The 21,054-nt window shown below is 41.4% G+C and overlaps 1 protein-coding gene across 8 annotated transcripts in view; it reads left to right on the top strand.

Moving 5' to 3' along the window:
• Positions 1-21,054, top strand: part of RARS2 (arginyl-tRNA synthetase 2, mitochondrial) — a 50,558-nt gene that overhangs the window by 13,649 nt on the left and 15,855 nt on the right. For 7 of the 8 annotated variants that reach the window (XR_014317167.1, XM_082756630.1, XM_082756627.1 and 4 more), the window contains 12 exons: positions 1,112-1,188; positions 4,289-4,444; positions 6,339-6,445; positions 7,044-7,139; positions 8,543-8,603; positions 12,329-12,405; positions 13,713-13,837; positions 17,359-17,426; positions 17,500-17,609; positions 18,189-18,284; positions 19,822-19,896; positions 20,789-20,852. Coding sequence is in view for 7 of the 8 variants with exons in the window: in XM_082756630.1 (XP_082612756.1) it covers positions 1,112-1,188; positions 4,289-4,444; positions 6,339-6,445; positions 7,044-7,139; positions 8,543-8,603; positions 12,329-12,405; positions 13,713-13,837; positions 17,359-17,426; positions 17,500-17,609; positions 18,189-18,284; positions 19,822-19,896; positions 20,789-20,852 (1,112 nt within the window). In the remaining variant the exon portion in view is untranslated. Of the gene's footprint in view, positions 1-564; positions 666-1,111; positions 1,189-4,288; positions 4,445-6,338; positions 6,446-7,043; positions 7,140-8,542; positions 8,604-12,328; positions 12,406-13,712; positions 13,838-17,358; positions 17,427-17,499; positions 17,610-18,188; positions 18,285-19,821; positions 19,897-20,788; positions 20,853-21,054 lie in introns of all 8 variants that reach the window. The other variant, XM_082756632.1, reaches the window with a different exon arrangement.

Here is a 21,054-nt window from a genome sequence, read left to right as displayed (position 1 = left end):
TCCCAGTTCGTGCTACATCTTGCCAGTAATTGGGGAGTGTAACAAATATTTAGGAGAAGACAGAGACACGTTGAAGGAAGCATTTGGGGTGAATGAAAGGTGGAAGCCTTGCTGGGGGTTGGACTGTGAAACCAGCATGGAAAAGTGGGGTGTGTATGTACACTAAGAGAGATCATTAAGAAGCCAAGCCCACAGAACCGGCTATCATTAAAGAAACACCCTCTCAGTAGGATCAGACGCATTTTGTTTCCTAAACTCTAACTTATTTTTCCTATCTAAATCTGCTACAGCTTCTATCGTAGTCGTTGTTTTCAGGAGGGAAGTTCTGGAGATAGCGCTGTTTGCTTAGCTGCTGAGGGCTTTTCAAAGGGGTGCCCGCATTCCTCAGATGCTGTCTTTATATCAGTCCAGGTCCTTGTTGGCTCAGAATGAAGAGATGACCTTAAAAGCAGCCTCAGATAATCCAAGAGGCTATGGGGTTAATATCGCTAGATTACGGAATGAATTAATGGGCTCTTTTGACTTAGACAATCAGTTGGGGAGTTGAATTTCTTGCCCTTTCAGATGGCTTTCAGAAAGTGCTGAAGCCAGATCAGATAATGTGAAGAAAAGCTGCACATTCTCAGCATTTAGCAAAAAGCTCCCTTCAAAGTACTGCATGAGTGGTATGTGAAATAACTGCATTGTGTCCCAGTTTCTACTGTCCTTGAAGTGATAATGCTGCTAAGGGAGGAAGCCAAACAAGGGGGTTGATTATTCTGTTTGCTGGACAGTTTCCCCCGTATGGCTTCGTGTTTTCAGCTGGTCACTGTGTAAAATACAACTTTATCTGCAAGTCTAGAAAGAAATTCCATTTATGAGGAACTGTAAAATTGACATTATATTTTATACTAATTTCTAGCTGTTAAAGCTTTTTTCATACAGCAGAATAAAAGGCTATGCTTTTGATCTCTTTATAGCCTGCACTTATTACATTGTTTAGATATGTAGGCAATTTGTCTTGTTACATAGAGTGCTAAGACAGGGCTTGCTTATTAAAACAACTTAATCAGCAAAACAATACACTCTGGGCTGGGCTGTTGTCTAACTCTGTATTTAATTGTTTTTCAAGGTTTACTGGGTGTTGGTTTCCAACAGTTTGGCGATAAAGAGAAGCTAAAATCCAGTCCTTTACAGCACCTTTTCGAGGTAAGTTCAGAGAAGACCATTTGGGTACTTCAGAGGATAATCCATTTAATGTCACTGTCAGTTTTGTACAGGATGGTGCCTCTGCAGGGTCACGAGGGACTTCTGCAATCATGTTGTATTTAAACAACTTCATTGAAAGACAGCTGCCCGTGACAACAGGGACAGGTTTCATTAGACTGAAAAATACACCTCCTAAGGGAGGGAATTGAATGGGTCCTCGGGTTGCATGGGGTGCTGCTACTGCCACAGCTTGACCAGTATCAGCTGTCCTAACTCGACAGCAATGACCTCTGAGCTCAGCTTTGGTGACTGTTGTGTGCTGGTTACCAAAGCTGTGTTCAGTTACACTGAAAGAAGTGGCATTAGTGGTATAAAAATGTTCTTGTTGCCAGTATTTTAGAACAAGTAATGTTTCATTTCCATTGCTCAGTACACAATTCACTATGGTTGGGGGCAGGTTATCTCTGAGGTGTTTTGGAGCTACTGTGGAGCCTTAACATACATACAGGTAGCGAGAAGAGACTGTCACTTTTCAGACTGCTGTTCCAGCCCTGCAGATTGTTCTTTCTTTCAGCTGTGTGTAAGAGCCAGGACCATTAGAAGGTGCAATTTCTGTTGGCAGGCGTTAATGAAAAGCCTTCCAACAGCAGGGAAAGCTGTTTAATTGCAGGAGGGTGCTCTCTTGGTTGCCCACCATGCCTGCCTCGGCACAGTGCAGGTGTCACAGTTTGCATTTCTATGCATCAGGGACAAACGAATTCCCTGGAGTCTCCACACAGACTGTCATAGTTTAACAAGTCTTCTTTTTACAGAACTGATAGGATTTTGAATGTTCTTTTGCTCCATCCAAATATGTGTAATATCATGCAAGTTGGTATTTATTTCTTCCTTTTTACCAGTTCCTACATTACTTCTTGTTTCAAACAGTGCAATAGGCAAAAAAAAAAAGGCTTTTATGAATCTTTTGATACTTTTAAGTTATCTTTGGTTGACCGTGTGTGTTGTACCCATCCAACAGCCACAAGGATGCTGAGTTAAGCTTTACTTTCCAAGCTGGATGTGGGAACTATTGCTAATGCAGGTGTTCAGGCAGTACGTCGGGCTAACCCTTTCACATAAACCTGCTTACTGGCAAAGGAACAAAGTGTGGTTGAAAGCTTGGGCACTGTACAACTGAATACATATTAGGCAGGTTGTTTATGTGGCAGAATAGCTTCTTCTGAGTTTGCCAGCCTCTCTGACATAGGAGTGTTTTGTTTTCTCGTTCCCTCCCCCATGAAGCCTGCTCAAGAAAATTGATAGATTATTAGCGTGGATGTGTTTTAGAGCCTTAGGACTGATTTCCAGAGGGAGAAAGTAGTAGTCGCATTCTTGTGGTTATGCATTGATGTATGTTATATAATTCTTATTTATAATTTCATTCCATTCTTAGGATTTAAAATTTGCCTACTTGAATTTTACATTAAAGCTTTAGCTTAATGCAGCTTTACATGCTGCTGCAATAGATTGCAGCAGCACGTAGGCCTTAGGACCTTAAAAATTGTCTTTAGATTTAGTGAATAGTGTTCAGTTGAGCTGTAAGATTCTAAAGCAGTAATTGTTTGAAACCAAATTACAGTTCTCAAATATCCCCTATTTTTAACTGTTTGTTCAGCTGTGTTCCTGGACTGTATCAAATACAGAAGCACGTTTTAAAGGGGTGTTTTTCTGCTGTTGTATGAAACCAATCTTTCCTATAGCTACATGAACTTTAAAAATTTCCGTGGCACCGTCTCTGTATAAATAAATATGTGGATGAACGTATCTTTCCAAATAGCTTTGCACCTTATATTTTGGCCAAGCGTCAGATTCAAATATGTCTTTTGCATTATATTTGCACTACAGCATCAGAGATGGGGAAGGGGTTAGAGTGTGTGAAGCCATTGTTCGTGGGAGGGGGAGCATTGTTCTTGGACACAGTAGAATTTTTCCTCTACTTTAAGTTCCTTTTTTGTGGCAGAACTAAGCAAACATTAATCTTTGAGGCTTGTCAGCAATACTCTAAAAATCTTGGGGCATGAAAGGAAGGGGAAAAGTTCAAGAGTTTTGCTGTGAAAGCTTTTTTTTATAGGCAGACCCATTCAAGCAAGGTATTCTTGGCAAACTCATCTGAACATTGCAAGAGTGAAGTTTATATTATTAAGATTGCAGTGATTCGGGGATCAAAACTCTCTTACAAAGACTTGAAAGTTAATCCACTTTGAACTCTTTGGGTCTAAATACACAGTGTAACCACTGGTCAATGTTATTATTTTTACGTAATACTATATCTTTTTAAAAACTTTTCAATCAGCTTTCAAATTCTTACACATGGAGACAAGAGAATCACTGTCTGGTGAAATATTTGGCCTCTGTATAGAAAGGAATTTGTTTATGAACAGGAGAGCCAATTTTGGTGTACCTTGGTAAGATCAGCTAACGAGTTAGTAACACTTCTAGCTAACTATTAGTGCATGTGCCTTTCTAGTCAGGTGTTGACATTCGTATACTTGACTCCAGCCACAGAGAGGCAGCAAGTGTTAGTGTAGATACGTAGTACTATAAGTATGTGGCTTTTGACTCAGAACTCTTGGTGGTGGTGGTGGTTTGGTTTCAATTTGTTTTTTTGTCATTTATTTTTGATACAACAATGGCACCACCTAGGGTGCTGCTTCAACTGCCAGCTAATTTCTAGGCAGTGCAAAGTATCAACTTTGTGGTCCTCTGAAGAAAGGTCTCTGGTTTAAAAGTGTGTGATGATTTCCCCTTCATGCAAATTATTTCTTCCATATTCTGTTGCTGTGGTTGTTTCAAGGTTATGAAGACACTGGTAGGAACAGCAGTAAAAAATTATGACATTAGTCTTGTTTCAAGATAAGCTAGCTGCACATTTTCCTGTTGGAGTTTAGGCTAGTCGTTCATCCTTTAAATAGGAAATGTGTTCCTTTAACACAGCTTTAACATTTTTGACATTAAAAACGTCACCTTTAGTCTGTTTGTTTGTCTTATTCTTGTAGAACTTTATTTTTGTTTGAGGAGAGCATTATATTTCTTCAACAATTTCAGTGCCGTTATATTTTAGGTGTATGTGCAGATTAACAAAGCAGCAGAAGATGAAAACATTAAAAAGCTGGCTGCAGATTTCTTTAGAAAACTGGAGGAACATGATGAGCAGACGTTGTCGCTTTGGAAACAATTTAGAGGCTTCAGCATTGAAGAATACATCCGAATTTATAAGGTACAAATAATCCACTGCTTTTTATGTGTTGCTGGTAAAATGGTCTCCTTTTATCTGTTGGTCCATCAATATAATTGACAGCACCTTCTCATCCAAGAGACTTCGACTTAAGACTAGAGGCTGATGTAATGTTGTGAATTCATTGCCTTTCTGGTAAACTTCACACTGTCGAGGGGAAGATGTTTCTAAATATGCCAGGTTATGCTCTGTTCTGTTTGGAAAAAGCACAGTAGTTGATTAAACATCAAAGTGGAGAGTCATTTAGTTTCTGGCAACCTAGACAGGTTTTGTTTAACGGGGTCCATCTAATTGGACTGTTGACTAATCCTCCATTCTCAGGAGCCCTGAAGCCAGGAGTATGGCACTCAGCAACAGTGCAAACCAGCGTTAGCTAAATATCGTTCAGTTCTGCTTCACGTTTGAAGTCAGCAACAATCCACTAAATTTAAGTTTCCACGTTATAAATTTTATTGGGAGGTAACTCTGTTTTCACATTTCTGATGTGATAATGTAGAGTTGTGTATGTCACACATTAAATTGAGTGAGAGAAATCATAGCAGCAGGAGATTACAATAGTAATCAGTGCGTAAGTACTCTGTAGGTCGAGTTGAACTAACATACAGCCATCTGTTGTATACTGTAACCTCAAGAGTGGAGCTGGTGTCCACCATTTTGTGGGAGAAGTTTGCACTATTGACCACAAAATCGGTGCTATGAAATTGTGAAACGGGAGTGGAAATAAACCTCCTGTCACTGAACCCAGTCTCTTGGTATTAATAGGACATAGTCTTGCTCCAGAACCACCTGAAGCCATCTGAAAACAAGCTAGTGTTTTTCTTTCCTACATTCTTGCAATAAGATTCTGGAGTGGGTGCCTGATTTTGAACTGTTTGGTTGTTTATTTTTTTTTTCTAACTTCCAGTTCTGAGGAGTTTGTAATTAGTTATGCAACTGCCCTCTGCTAGCATGATTCTTCACTTCAAATAGCACTTTTCATCCCCCTCCTCATGACGTATTTATAGACGTGTCTTCTTTCATCTTTGTTTTGCGAAGTTAAAAGAGAAGTGGCCTGCCCTACCCTCAATAATCCAGATAACCTCGCTGTTTCTTTAATTTCTTCCCTGGAAGGTATCACTGGATTCATGCCTAGCACCCTAAGTTAAGTCTCCTACATGAGGCACAGCTTTGATAATTCTAGTGGGAACCTGACCTGTTAGGGTGAATGGAGTGTTGGGCTGTGTCTGCAACTGCATCGTGATGGTTACTCATCATCCATCACATGATGGTGGATACAGCTAGATCTCGCTCTCCCAATTCCTTTTCAAACCAATAAATATCAGTTTTTCTTATCCTCAGTTAAAAACCTCATCCCTTGTACTATTATATTATATTTCACCCCGTTTTGGCAGTTAGTCATCCAGGTTCTCCTAGGTGTACTTTCAGCCTTCCTAGCAATGGTGATTTCTGTGTGCTCAGCAAAGTTTGTGAGCAGCTCCTGCTTTTTTTTTTTTTTTTTTTCCTCCTTTAAATCCTTTAAAATAGGATTGGCTTCAAGGCCAGGTAACTGTAGTCCACTGGTTTTGCCTTTAGCACAGCAAGTTAATTACATACCCCAGAACTTCCATAGTAATCACTCTCTCCAGTTTATTCTTAATTTCTCTAACGTTATATCCAACATTGCATTCAGCTCGGGGAGATTAATTCTCATGCAGAAATTGATTATATCAAAATCCAAATGTATTTTCCTTTTAACAATGAAGTGACATTTCTTGGAATAAAATCCATTTTTGCTCTCTGACCCATGGCACAGATCTGTGATCTAACTTAATTGGAAGAAATGATTTGCCTTAATCTAACAATGTTTCTTTTCTTTCATATTCTTGGAACCTTTCAGCGCCTAGGAGTCCACTTTGATGAGTATTCTGGCGAATCATTTTATCAAGAGAAATCCCAGGAAGTTCTGAGGATGTTGGAGGATAAAGGACTCCTTCAGAAAACAATGTATGACCTGGTTTTCAGTCTACTGGTGTGGTTTATTCAACATTTCAGTTAAAAGATAAGATGACTGCGGTGTGTATGTAACCTACAGGAAAGTGTTTTCTTTATATGGTTTCAATAGCTGTTCTAATAGAAAACCAACAGGGCTTGTGCAATCATAGAGAAAAAATGTTTGCCTTTTTTGTCACTAACCCTGAAGCCTGACCATGACAAATTAGGTGCAATGACAGCAGTCAGCTCCTAATGGCCTTTTCAGCTGTTGATTAGTTTGGTAGCTGCGTGTGTCAATTAACAAGGAGAGTCAGAGGAGATCTTTGCTTCCGCGTGCTTCCTGCCTGAATGGGGAAGAAAACTATATTCACAGAATGTACCAGAATATGAGGAGGTGGTTCTCTGACATCACCAGTGGTGACAACAGGCTTGGAGGAATGGTCTTTGACAAGGCTTCTGGGAGGCAGTCATTCAAGGAAAGATCAAGATTGTTCAGAGTGGATGGGGTCATATGGCAAGAGGCCTTCTGGTTTGTTTCTGTCTTACCTGAAGTTTACCTGTATTTTGAATCTGGACTGCATTTACTTCAGCCTTTTCTCTCATCTTACAGAAAAGGGACAGGAGTTGTGGATCTTTCAGAAAAGAAAGACCTCTCGTTGTATTCCACAGTCATGCGTAGTGATGGGACATCTCTTTATATAACAAGGCAAGTAAGTTCATCTGTGTTTATTAGGTTTTATTTGGCCAGTAAACTTTTGTGCATGAGCACATTTGTAACAGTACAGACTTTGAAGCTTTTTATTTTTGTGATGGAACATATTGGCTAATGAGTAATTGTAACTGGAACTAGCAATGTAACTATGATGGGATGAAAATGACTGGGGAAAAACAACTGTTTTTAAATACTTTTAATTCCCTTAGCCAGTCTGTTAGTAAATCTCCCCTTTCCATAAGTCATAATACTTTCTCCAGCTACTAGCTTTGAAAACAAAGCCAAGATCTCTTCATCTCATAAACACTTGACAAATGAAGGTTTTAGAAAAACCATTGCTTAAAACGTTTATTTACAGTGTGCTGCTGAAGAAAATGGCTTGTTCAACCATGTCTTCATTGACTCAGTGGACCACCAGCACTGCACCATCAATTTTATCACTGTTTTTCTCCCTTCTCATCAGTAAAATTCCTCTTGGATATTTTGATAGGGAAGTCTTAAAAGCTTATTTGGGCCAGTAATGTAAATCAGATCATCAGATGTCTAGCCCTCGGGATAAACCATACATTTTTTCAGGAGAAGAGTATTAGGGGCTGCAATCAATCCTGCACATCAGGTAGCTGCTGAATCTCAGAGCCTGACAGAGACGAGGCTGCCACAGTTCCATGCCCATAGGCCCAACCAACCAACCAATACCTGGGTACGTGAGCCTCCAAGGCCATAGGGCAGCTCCAGTTGCTTGTACAGACACAGCCACGTTGGATTCCTCCAGTAACTGGGCTTAGATATGGGGTCCATCCATCAGCTGGCCCTGGATCCTCACTTTCTTCTGTTGCCTCCTACACAGAGGCCCACACATATACAGACGGGTCTCTCAGTCAACCCTGCCAGCCCCACAGTCTGGTAGTTGGCGTGGACCTCCTGTTATCTCCAGTAGCCATCTCCTTTGGTACCCCAACCTTGAAGACACACACCTACCTGGCTCTGAGGGTGCTTCAACTACCTGCTGTATGACCTGTAGCCCTTAGTTCCAGTGACTGACACGTAGACCTGCAAACACTTGCATATGCACAAAAGAGAGTCCCTCACCCAGAAGAGTTAGTAATGGAGTTTAAGGAGAAGGCAGGACAGATTGGACTGACCAGGTGCAAAGCACGGCGAAGCCCAGACAGACTTCTTCTGTCCATAAAAACTGGTTCCTCGGTAATTTTCATAGGCAGTGGTTTAAAAAAACAATTCAAAGTGCATGTTGTGAACAAAGCACAGATGTCCTCTTTTTCGCTCCAATATGGCACTCCTCTCTCCTTCATAAGAGTAGGTAATTTTCTGAAGTGGCAAATAATGAGGCTTGTTTAGTTTGAGTAAAAGTCCAAATAGTTTCTTACTATCTCTTTCAGAGATCTTGCTGCTGCTATAGACCGAATGAACAAGCATAGCTGCGATACTATGATTTACGTGGTAAGTAATTCTAGATACATGAACACTTTGAGCCTCTCTCCAATAATCTGGGGGGATCTCTTGCTCCCAAATACAACTTAGGCACGTGGTGGTTTTGGCAGTAACACAGATTGTCTTCGTTTCCCAGAAGCTATGCCTCAGTCTGGCAGTATTTCTTGGTTCTGTTTCAGTTCATGACCCACAGAATGGTTGAAAAATTATTCTCTGTTTTAGAACAGCAATTCTCTGTTTTAAAATTTCATTTTAATTTGTTTTAAAGAAACCTTTATTCCATTGGCATTATATTTTCTATATTAATGTAGTAATTAATATTTAAACGAGTCAGAAAAAGCTTTTAGTGTTATAAGGGGTTGTAATATTATAAATTAATGTTCTAAAATGAATCTAGATTTATTCTAAAGTCCTGATATGTTATCTGTGATGTAAATTCTTCTAGTGTTGAACAGTGCCTCTATTTCATTATGTTAGAATTTATACATGAAATACTGTTTAATCAATCTGAACAAAGCAGTTGTAGGCAGGGAGCCTTTTTATATTTCTGTGCTTGATTGTTTTGCTTTTTAACAATTCCAGCAGTGTCAGTAATAAGCTGTAGGGTTATCTTCTCAATTATGTGGAACTTTTTTTTTTTTTTTTTTTTTAGCTTCATAACCACCAAGGATGGATCACATGATGCTTTTAAATGTTCTTTTTTTCCCAGATTTAGAAAAAAATGTTTTGAAAATCATGTTCTATTATAACCAATGAACAGTCAATTAATGACCTGTGGAAAAAAACGTACACATTCTGGCATGTTCTTTGTGATGTGATAATGCCTGTGTATTTTCTCTGGTACAGTTTTTTCAAAAGCCAATATAATGTTACAAATACCACAATTTGAGGGAGAAATCAATAAACATAAAAGTAAATACCAACGTAGTTTAAGTGGAACTTTTCATTAAGTCACATTCCTCCTTTTATTTTCAGTCTTCAGGAAATTTCTGCTAGCTTGTCATTCCAACATGTGATCACAGAACAGGTTTTTGTTGTTGTTTTATTTTTCTTGGTTTGTTTAGTGGTGCTGTGTTTTTTTTTTTTTTTTTTGCCTCTGCTGGCTGCGACATGCTAGAGTCACTGGCATCAAAGAGCAGTGTGGCTGTGAAAGTGCAATTCATTAGGAGTTAAGGAAGCTTCCTGCTAGTTCATGTAGCTAGGTAATTATCTCTATTTGTACTTGTTATACCATGAGCTAGTGGGGACCAAGGGAGAAAGAACAATTAGAAAGAAAATTACTGGGTATTCTGCACAAATCAGGATGTGCGCTGAATGTTAAGCTAATGGAGTGAGCACATTAGCTCACTCCATTAGCTTAACGTGTGTGGAAACAATAGTCTCATATTAACAGGTTGCTCACAGCTGAATTGGAATAACTGAATTTTTGTTTTCATTAGGTCAACTTGCTTAAAAGAACATTAAATTGGTTTAGTAGCTGTAAAGCTGTAAATCAGTGGTTTGTAGTAAAATAATCCTACTTATTTCATAGAAATGCAGTGATTTGAGCAAAATAGCCAAAACGTTATAAAATGCATGACACTTATTAAAAATGTGAGGAAATTTCAGCTGAATGTTGCACGCAAAACAGGAGATGAAAACTCTTATGTATGAAAAATAAATCATAATCCCTACTGTCAGACAGCAAACTTCTCCCATAAAGCTAACCACTTGGATTACATTTGGACGTGTATAGTTAGGGGCTTGTACAGGTTAAAAAAAAAATAATAAAAATTCTTCATAATACAAATCTTCTTAAGCATTTGTGTTACTATTGCCATGCTGTGAAGCTGTGCAAAAAATGTGGTGTTTATGAAGTGGTAGTGTCTGTGGGTTCGTCTTTTTTCCTGCTTACACATCCGTGTTTTGATTATTAGTGTTAGGCAGAGATAAAGCTGTGTGGTACTCCTAGTACTTATTTCCATCTTTCTCAACAAATTTGGTTTTCGTGAAATTTTAATTAGGTGATTTGTTTAAGCATAACAGTCACTGTTATGCTTCTTGCAGTATCACACAGCTTCCAAACCACAGGAGTCGATGCTTCATTTTCAGGTGACCGGCTGAAACCTGGCACTTAGCTTCTACTGCCTAATAAGTAGTCTTAGCTTGGCCTCTCTTTTCATCTTCTTATTTCCTTGGTGGCTTACAGGACTACAGAAATAATCTTTTAGATTATTTTCTTTTAATGATTTTAAACATTGCTCTGTACATTGTTTTTACATACGTAGGTCCTACAGGTAATTACAAACTTAAGTTCTGCACTGTGAACAGTCATGAAGGAAGTAAGTGGTAGAAGGACTGGCATCTTTTGATTGCTTACAGAAGACTGCAGCCCTTCAAAGAGGCTTTTAAATGCTGGCCCAAGTGGTAAGGGACATGCTCTTGTACACAGAAAACAAAGCTAGTTGCTGTCACAGAATGTATAATGTCTCATAAAACAGGAGTAGAATTGAATTCAGACCTAATGTGGAGCAGAGGAAACAGCAAGGCAGCGTTGGCCAGTACAGTGAGCAGCCCTTAATCTAAGCTTCATAAAGTTTATTGAAAGACCTTTTAACAAGAGAGATCTTGCTTTATTTCATGTACTGAGAGTTTTTCCTGTATGTGAGGTGCATGGAAAAGAGCTCGGAAGGCCTTGTTTGAAATGCGAACCACCACTGTCCATTTATTTATTAGCCTTGCTCCTCTGCGGGAGAGAGGTGATGAGGAGCTGAACAAGTTATGAGGAACTGTGAAAGAGGAAGCAGGTGCTTTAGGCTCAATGCAGTGGTAGAGCTGAGAAAAAAACACAGATAAGCACCTCACCCACTGCTCACTCCCTGTCTTGGAATGCCAAACAAATAAGGAAATACTGGTTATTGAATTATCTCAGCACTCTTGTCAGCTGTGTGTTTTAGGGAGGGATAAAGAAGACTCTTAGTGGTGTAGACAAAGCAACTAGGTAGAAAAATGAACTTTATAGCAACAGTTGTGGCTAGAATACTTGTGAAGATCCTTGCTAGACATAAAGAAACTTCATCAGAAACTGCCTTAAGTCCCAGGAGAGAAGAACTGGAAATAGAAGAGAGCACAGATGCATCATTAATATAAAAATGTTATTGTTTATGCTTTATTTTTTTTGAAAGCTCCACAAGCCACACTGCAGACAATGGAAACTAGTGGATTCTGGAGACGGTTTTGTCTGTGGAAAGCAAGCTGCCTTTTGGCTTTCACTAGGAGCTGTGTTAGTCTATGCAGGTACATCACTGATACTGTATCGTTATGTAGTTGTATCACTGACAGGCTTCAGGAAGACTTCTCTTCCCGTGTTAAAGGATCCTTGAGGTCTGGTGATGTAAAACATGGGAACATATCAAGAGCAGCAAGGCTCTGCATTGAAAATAGAGGCATTTAATCTGATGGGCAGGTAACATAACATGAAACTAGAGAACAACAAGGTTTCATTCTAATTCATGGCTTTGCATCCAAGACCTAGGAATAATCATTTTTTAAAGAGGTTATTTCTTTTGTAACAATGCAAAATCTTGTTGCCACGTGTTTCAGCTGTTAGAGTTTTCAAGTCCTGTCTCTCTTTGCAGGCCTTAATTCTGTTTGTAGTGATTTATTGGCACAGCATCAGTGGTGCTGTGTGCGTTAACGGCTAATTCTCACCTAACCTGAAGTGTTTTCTATTATGCACCAATTCTATTTTTTAGACAGATAAAAGTCAAAGTAGTCACTTCCAACATTTGTTCCAAATACTGAAGCTCATGGGCTACGACTGGGCCGAAAGGTACGTATTTACGAGTTTTGGTTATGTACTTTTTTGGGTGGTGGAGAGGGGGGAGAGTGGAAGAATTAGTATATGTACAGTGGAATTTCAGTGGGGGGCACTTTTGAAGAGTATCTCCTGATTGTGCTCACCTACCACCATGCTGTAGCACCTCATGTATACATTCTGGATGAAACTTAAGCTGTAAGATCTGTGACAGGTGAGCAACTATTGAACTGCAGAGTGCAAGCAGACATTTGGCCTGTAAGACCCAACTAATACTAGTTCAACAAGGAGGAAAAATAAGAAAACAAGACCCCCAGAGTTGTGTGCAGTGCAGGCTCAGGTCCTCAGCACCAACTGTTTCATTCTCTAACTCTGCTCCTGCTTTCCTTGCAAGCGGAGATACCACCACGTGTTCAGGATGCAAAACCCAGTAGCCTTGTCCACCACTTTTTGGGGTCTTCCATAACTGCTTGATATAAAAATGAGAGAAAGGAAAATAGTCTTTCAGAGACTTTACGGCATAGCTTCTGGGATATTGTATGATCCCTTGTTAAATTATTGCTTTGTGAAGTATGATATTTTAGGACTGATCCGAATCTGAGTTTGAATCATGCTCCAGGCCTGAAATATCTATTGCAGGGAAATGTATCCCCACTGTTACTCATTTTGATTAGCGACCTTGTTAGCAAGTTGAGCAAAGGTCAATAACGATCTGCAGACTAAATCATATTCCTCTCTGATAGACCGCATGCCTTTTGTAGTTAAATATAGGATTTTAGCCTTCAGGAATATTAGCCTGCCTCCTTCCACACTCCTTACAGTTGCACTAAAATTACCTTAGGTTGTGGATCCAGGATAATGTTTGGGATTAGTGTGAGCAGAAGCAGAGAATGTTTTATTATTAGTGATGATTAATTACACGTTTAGTTTAATGTGGCCACAATAGAGTTATTATGACTCCCTCTCTAATCTTATTAACAGGTTTGTGTTGCCACAGTAATTTGATCTGTCGACATCCTGCCTCTCATCAATTTATTGCGTTGAGCCCTCTGTACTAAAGCTAGTAGCAGGAGAGGTTCCCAGGAGCGCACAAATGAGCAGGTTATCATAGTTCTGCTCGTAATTTTCTCATTATATAATATGTATGGAGTTTTGGTTGCCAAAATGAGAGTTACTGATAATATCACCCAGCTTCCCACATTGGAGCGCTATTTATTCAGCTGTTACTGCTGTTTTCTGGTCAGAACCCAGCTCTAAACAAACACTGCAAACATTTCTGCTGATTAAAATGTAATTTTAGGTCCTGCTGCTTGTTCACACAGGTGCCAGCATGTGTCCTTTGGGCTAGTTCAAGGGATGAAGACGCGGAGAGGAGAAGTTGTTTTCCTGGAAGATGTTTTAGATGAAGTTCGTTCGAGGATGTTACAAAACATGGCTTCTGCAAAAAGTTAGCTATTTCAGGTCTTATTCATTTCTTCTGATGTTCTGTGTGATCAGAAACCTGTTGTCTTTTCTGCCTTTTACATTCCCCTGAATCAGACTAATCATAGCAATGTGCTCTGACCTGTGTGCTTTTCCTATCTACCATAACTCAAACAACACGATAATAATCCTTTGCAACTCTGTGAACCTCCCTAAATTACAGACTTGCAAATCTTAGCATTCAGAGGAATTATTTCATCATGCTCTTGCACTGGAAAGGATGTACTTGCCCTTGGGGGACAGCCATTGATTGCTTTTTCTGGAGGGGCAGACCAGTCAATAGTAGAGCTGGGGCTGGAGTTCAGGGAACAATAGATTTCATCCAAAGGATTTGTAGCTCTGACAGTTTTCTCTGGCACGATTGACCGTACCTTGTCTGCAGCTACTGCCTCGCCATCCTCCCAGCCTCAGGACTGTTTCCAGAGTCCCCAGGAGGTCACAGGTCTGCAGCAGCCTGCTGAAGGGCACGTTTGCCTATACCTGAGGCTGCGGAGTTGTTTTCTCTGGAAGCAAATAATGATGCAAGCAGTTCCCAGGGAAATGCTGCCCCCTCCTGTGCTTTCTAGAGTTGCATGCTAAATTGAGTCAGTGATCAACTTGGTGTGCATCCAATTTTGCTTGAAGAGCAGACAGAGAGGAGGGAGGCGGGCAGAATGACAGAAGGGTGACCATCTATTGCAGTCAGTTTTACTGCAGAGAGGAACGGATCTCAGAGCTCCAGTTTAAAGGTCAGTATTACAGCTGAGTGCAAAGCCAGTTTGTTTTTGTGCTGGACTGAACTGGCATGGCAGGGGTACAAGCAGTGAGCAGAACAGCCAAAGGAAGTGATGTGTTCAGATGGCACCGCAGCATTCCCCAGAGTTTATCCATTAGATCAGTTAGATCCTAAATCCTACCAGTGCTTCTAAAACTTTTTCCCCTTGTGTTTGAATTCCTGCCTTGCTTCCCTTCCCTAAATTAGAAATCATAAATCCCTTGCTCATAGCGATACCTTCGGTGTTTGAAGAGTGTCTGGATGCACAGTGGAAGATACTACACATTTGCTTGTGGTACCGAGATGCCAGGCTGTCACTGAAAGATTGCTGGAGCTGGGCATCTAACAGCCAGTGCTGGCTTTAAAAATCATGCCTATGCGGGATTGAAGCTGGTTAGCTAAATACCCTTGTATAAACTGTCTTTGCTGTTAGCTTCACACAGGTCTTCTGCTACTGAAGTTTCCATTTTTGGCATCCTTTTTCTTTCTACTCATCTCAGTAACCCTGCTGTCCACAAAAATCCTCTCTAATGCCTACTTCCTTTGCTGCATAACTTTTGTCTTAGATGGATTTGTCTGACATTTCTTTGCCCCCACACTTTTAAAATTCAGTACTTTCTAAATTTTGCAAATAACAATGAGTAGTATGACCTTGCTAAAGTTCTCTCTGTTGGCTTTGCTGACCTGGCATGAAGAAATAACAAAGTAAAAGACAGAAATCTAAGTGTACTAAAACTGTACTGCAAAACTGATTCCACTTAAGTGGTGCTTTAAGGTAACAGATCAGTTCTGCATCTTCAGCTGTTGGTGGGAGATCATCTGGGACAGCAAATCATAAGCTGAACTTGGCAAATTTAATAGACCACATATACCACTATCAAAAAATGTACTTGCTCCTTGCTAAAGGGGAGCAAATTTGGATTGCAAAGACATAAAAATCCTCCTTTCAGTTCAGCAGAGACAAACTGGAAGAGGGGAGGAGGAGACCCTGACAGAGAGCACTGTGCTCTGAGTTTAAAATTAGTTTTAGAAGGGTGATGTGTATCAGAAGGATCGCTTTTTCCCTAGGCGAGGTTGTGAGTCCAAGCACAAGTCTGATTTCCCTGAAGATCCAGCATTTAAAGTGCTGTTAATGCAGGCAAGGGCACTGTGCTTCTGATGAACCGGAGCACCAGCTTGGCCCTGTGACCTTCCCTGTGTGAAGGGAAATGAAACTGCCCCTTCGGTGAATTTCTGTACGCAGCAGCATACTGCTGAAGTATATTAAGGAGCTGCAAAAAAGCTGGGCACAGCTCTTAGACTCTTCCAGATGAATTAGGTTTTGCAGTGATAGACATAAGGTCAGAGTATTTAATCAGAAGAGCTTTAGAGAGGCTCTTGTCATGTCTGCTCAGGAAGAAGGTTCCTTGTAGGAAAGTGGTTTTAATCAAAGAACTAATAATGTCCAGTGAAAGAACATGAATTTAGATGAACTGCAACGGAAGTATTATTCACACACCAATTTTAGGCTTGTAACTTGGATGTTCCACATTGCCTTCACCCATCTGAGGCACTTGGTATCTTCTTCACCTTGCTTTTTTCTGGTGAGATGTGCTCTCAGGAAACCCAGGTCCTGAGGCCAGAAGCAAAGTCTGAAAGAAGAAATACTTGCCCTTGGAGGAGGAGGATCGGGTTAAGGAGCATTTGAACAGACTGAACTGTGCACCATAAGTGAACAGGGCTGCACCTATGAGTGCTGAGGGAGCTGGCTGATGCTGCCTGAGGCCACTCTTGGTCATCTCTGAAAGGTCTTTGTGATCAGAAGAGGTTTCTGAGGACTAGAAGAAAGCAAGTGTCCATCCTGTCTTCAAGAAGGAGGATCCAGTTAGCTACAGGCTGGTCAGCCTTACGTCAGTCCCTGAGGACAACGAATCCTGGAGTCCATTTTCAGAAGTGGCAGCCCAGTGACAGAGAAAGAGCCAGTGGGCACAAACTGAAACACGGGAGGCTCTGTCTGAACATCGGGAAACACCTCCCTGCTGTGAGGGGGACTGGGTGCCGGAGCAGGTTGTCGAGAGGTTGTGCAGTCTGCATCTGGGAAGATGCTTCAGATCTGTCTGGGCACAGCCCTGGCAGGCTGCTGTAGCTGCCCCTGCCTGAGCAGGAGAGTTTATAGACAGCTTCTGGAGGTGCCTCTTAATCTAAGTGATTCTGTGACTGCGTGTGCAGACAGCACTGGTTTCCTCCTGCGGCTTAAAAGTGAAATTGGAGCACCCAGCTCAGGTTGTCTGAGTACAGCCAGTTTAGGTGTCTGCAGTGGAAGGCATGAATACTCTGTAAATGTGCAGCCGAGTGCTCTATTAGTCACTGGAACAATTTGTCTTTGACTGTTTAAGCCTTCCTATCACTTCGAGTTTTTAAACAAAACCCGAACGCCTCTGTCATTCTCTCCCTAGTTTTACAGATTGGCTGTTTGCATTACAAAGAGGAACGCAGTGTAGTCTAGATTGGTGTAATGAGCCAGCCTTAAAATCTGTATTAAACAGAGGAAGTGGGAAAAAGCCTGTCTGAAACAGCTGTATCTCCCATTTGAAGAAAGATTTCTGTCTTGGACTTGCTGTATGCATCCTGACAGTTTCTGTTTTGCTAGCTCACAGTTCTGAAAGATCTCATGTTTTACTGACATCTCGAAGTCTGAGCAAGTCTTTATACTGTTACGGACTTGAAATTTCTTTTTCTCTGTTCCTTTTCAGCAACCAAAGAGGTAGAAGACCCTATGGAGACAGCAGAGAAAGTTGGTCTTGCGGCACTAATAATTCAGGTGAGCCTGAATGTGCAAAGCTATAAATGGAGATGGAGATCCATACCTAGGTAACATCAAGTTCCTGTTGCAGGACTTCCGAGGCCTTCTGTCATCTGATTATCAGTTCAGCTGGGATCGAGCTCTTCAAAGTCGTGGAGATACAGGCGTATTCTTGCAGTACACCCATGCCAGACTCCACAGGTAAGAGGAACATTGGTATGCAGAAATACACTTTGACACTTACTTTAATTTTATTAACTTACCGCTTTGTCAATAGTAGAGTTAAATAGTAGTGTTAACTCCTTCCCTAAATAAGGCACATGTTCACTCTTTCAGCAGGGGTGTGAGTTTACAATAGGAATTGCCAGGACTTCCCAGAAGAGCAAGACAATTAAAATGAAATTTCCATCTCATTTCTATAGGGCTGAGCTAAACAGTCCCTGTACTTTCACAGTTCTAGCTACAGCCTTTGTGTGTGGTTGGTGTCAGTGATGAGGAATGATGGCATGAGGATTAAGGAAACTCATGTGCAAACTGAATTGCCAGTACTTATAAAATACACCAAGTTACAGAACTTAAACTTTTTTTTTTTTTTTTTTTTGGCCAGTCCCTTTTTAAGCTTGTTGGTACCAAATGTCTAGCAAATCATGGATTAATTTCATTCAGCTCAAATAAAAAATCCCTGTCCTTTCTTCTCAAAATACAAATTACTGTTTTTCTTGTTCATCTTTGCTAACAAGTGTTTTCATTCAGCACCTGTTTTTGATTCTTGCATTTTAGTTTAGAACAGATGCATGGGAATGAGCAGCTAACTGATGTTAATGCATCGTGCTTGCAAGAGCCAGATGCCATCTCTGTTCTTCAGCATCTTCTCAGGTTTGTCCGGTTTTCTTGGCAAATACCAGTTGCCTTAAAATAAACGTTTTGATTTGCTGCCAGCCTGTTGAGGACACACAGATTGCACAGTCATAAGAGAAAAGTGGCTATTCTGGGCAGCAGCTTGTCTGTTGGATCATAATGACTGCAACAGTAGCCTTCTAGGTAAGGCCAATGGTATATTACTTCCCCAGTGAAACTATTTCACAGAAAAAACGTGTTTTTTCCTTGGGCTTTATCAGATTTGTGCATAGCTGCCCATCTTGTGTGTGAAAACTGACAGGGTGAATGTATTTCAGGGTACTTTGCAGGGACTGCTGCATGCCAGGTGTGCATCCATTTTCAAATAGAGGTTGTCACTCCACTGCGGGGCTCTTATTTTTAGAGAGCTTCAGGTCTGCTTGTTGTAAATGCCTTTGAGTCCATCCAAATAGCATGTGGAACCTGGGTGAAACATCTGGGGCCTTTACTTCCAGCAGGAAGCTGTATTTAGGCTATCCGTGAGGCCAGGCAGTCGGTGGCTAACAAACTCATAGTTGAACATGTCATGATTTCAGGAATAACAATTATGATTGTCCTCCCTGTGAGTTGCCAAGAATAGATTCTTCTGGAGAAGTTTCCATAATAAACACTTCTGAGCTGTCAGAAGCCTGCTTCCCATGGCTCTGGTTCTGCTGCTTGAAACATTGGCCCTCAAAATTAGCTGGCCAGTTCTGAGTATCAGTAAGAGATGTTTGTCTAACTTCCTTTCTGGTAACTTCGTTACCAGAGCTCACTCCACAGTTCCCCTACAGCCAGCTGTTAAAGGAAGAAGATCCCAGGAAGTTCGGCGTGGCCATGATGGTGGGGATGGGCTTGGAAGCTAAGCAGAGATCCGGAGGCCCACTCCTCACTTGGAAATCTGCTCAGCCTGAGAGGTCTGGGTAACTTGCTAGGGGCTGTGAAAAAAAAGAGGCACGAGCAGACAGCAGAACCCATGAAGTAAAACTATGGATTTCCATGAATCTGCTTGCATTTTCCAGTTGAATACTGTCTTACATAAGTGTGTTTTATTCCGGGGTTATGTAAACCCACTTTGTTTTTGTCTTTTCTAATGTTACAAAATTCCCTTTAGCAACTTAAAATTCTAAGCTGCATTTATTAAAGGCAGCATCTAAGGGACTATTTTGTCTGCCTTGGTTATTTAATACATGTTTTTTTGCTCCTAGGAACTTACAATTAGTGTTGAAATGTAAAACCAGACATAATGTTCCAGGAGCAAATATAGCTTTTGTGTTCTGTTCGCTATCGTGTGCCCCTCCGAGCTCTGCAGCCTACAGTGTTTGCATGACGAGGAGCAGAAGCAATCTCTTTCCAACAAGACGTGAATGAGGAAGAAATAAGCAATTGTGTGCTAATTACATGGCTTAGGTCCGGCTCAGACGGCTATTTTGGTTAATTCTGCAGTTGTGTTTGTTCTGGTTTCAGCAAGTCTGAGCCTTTTATCTGAGGACACCTTACCATTTTTACACCAAGCTGTTGTTTTCTGTCTTCACAGGTACGATGAGGTCCTGTATAGATCTTCTCAGGATCTGCAACCCAAGCACATAGTCAGCTACCTCCTCACACTTTGGTAAGGCGATCGCTGATACCGGCATCCTCCTCCGGGGAGGACAGGCAGTGCCTGTCTTCCCAAGCTGGCTTTGCAGCCCTAAATCTGCACTGCTTTGAAGAGAAAAATAGTGGGAAGATGTAAATTTGTGGGACCTCTCTGGAGCAGAAAAGATATCAAGTAGGGTAGCAAATGATAGCATAAGTAGTTGAGATGAAGGTTGGAACCAGGAAAAAAGGAGTCAGGAGCCTCCCAAGAAGCTGGCTGCTTTCAAGAAGAATCCTTTGACTGTAACCTGGTGCCTGAAACCAAAATCATAACAGACTAACCACGTCTCTAAGAGGAGATTTGAGCTGATAACATGCTCTCAAATCTCAAAATTTTAGCTAGGTTGTCCAAAAACCTTGTAGCCACTGATCTCAGCCTGTGTGTTGAGACGGAAAAAGCATGTTATGGCTCAAAGTCAAACTGGGCACGCAGCCGCCGTAGGGAGGGTCCCCCGAGGGACCTGTGTCAGGACAGTGAAGCTCTCGGGTAGGCTTGCTGGAGGAAGCTGTACAGTCTGTGTACGGGGAAGGCTTTAACAAGTCAGAAAAAACTGCGTAAGGCTTTATGCACCTTGGCAATGACAGGCTGTGTGGCTCTCGGGGATCTTTCCAGATCTGCTTGGTTGGGGACTGGGGGAGAGGCTGCTATTTGTACAAGCACCAAGCTGTTGGTGGCATGCCCAGACAACACGCAGGCTCCAGAAAGCCATGACCACCCTCAGCCAGGTGAGACAGGCTGTAGAAAATACAACTGTGGCACGCTGCAGTGGTGGCTCTTCCAGTTCTGCTGCTTTCTGTAGCCTGCAGACTGCTCTTGCGGAGCGATTTGCTCGATTTGCTCCTTCTCACCACCTTTTCTGTTTCAGCCATCTTGCAGCCGTGGCGCATAAAACCCTTCCCGTGAAAGGCAGCGCACCTGAACTCGCCCAGGTATGGCACGGTGGAGGGGCGATCTCTTGGGGCTTTGCCAAAATTAGCAGAATGTGCCCCCGCAGGCTAAGGAGCCAGCAGGCAGGCGGTCCCACAGGGTGACACCACGCCAGGAGCTGCTGCTCGTGGCTCTGCCTCATCTTCCTGGAACACAACACCATAAGGAAAACTGCTCCCGACCAAAACAACTCCCCCCTACTTT

This window comes from Aythya marila (genome assembly GCF_965140915.1).
Source record: "Aythya marila genome assembly, chromosome: 3".
NCBI classification, from domain to species: domain Eukaryota; kingdom Metazoa; phylum Chordata; class Aves; order Anseriformes; family Anatidae; genus Aythya; species Aythya marila.
Note: the sequence above shows the minus strand (reverse complement) of the source record. Positions and strands in the feature narration are given on the sequence as shown.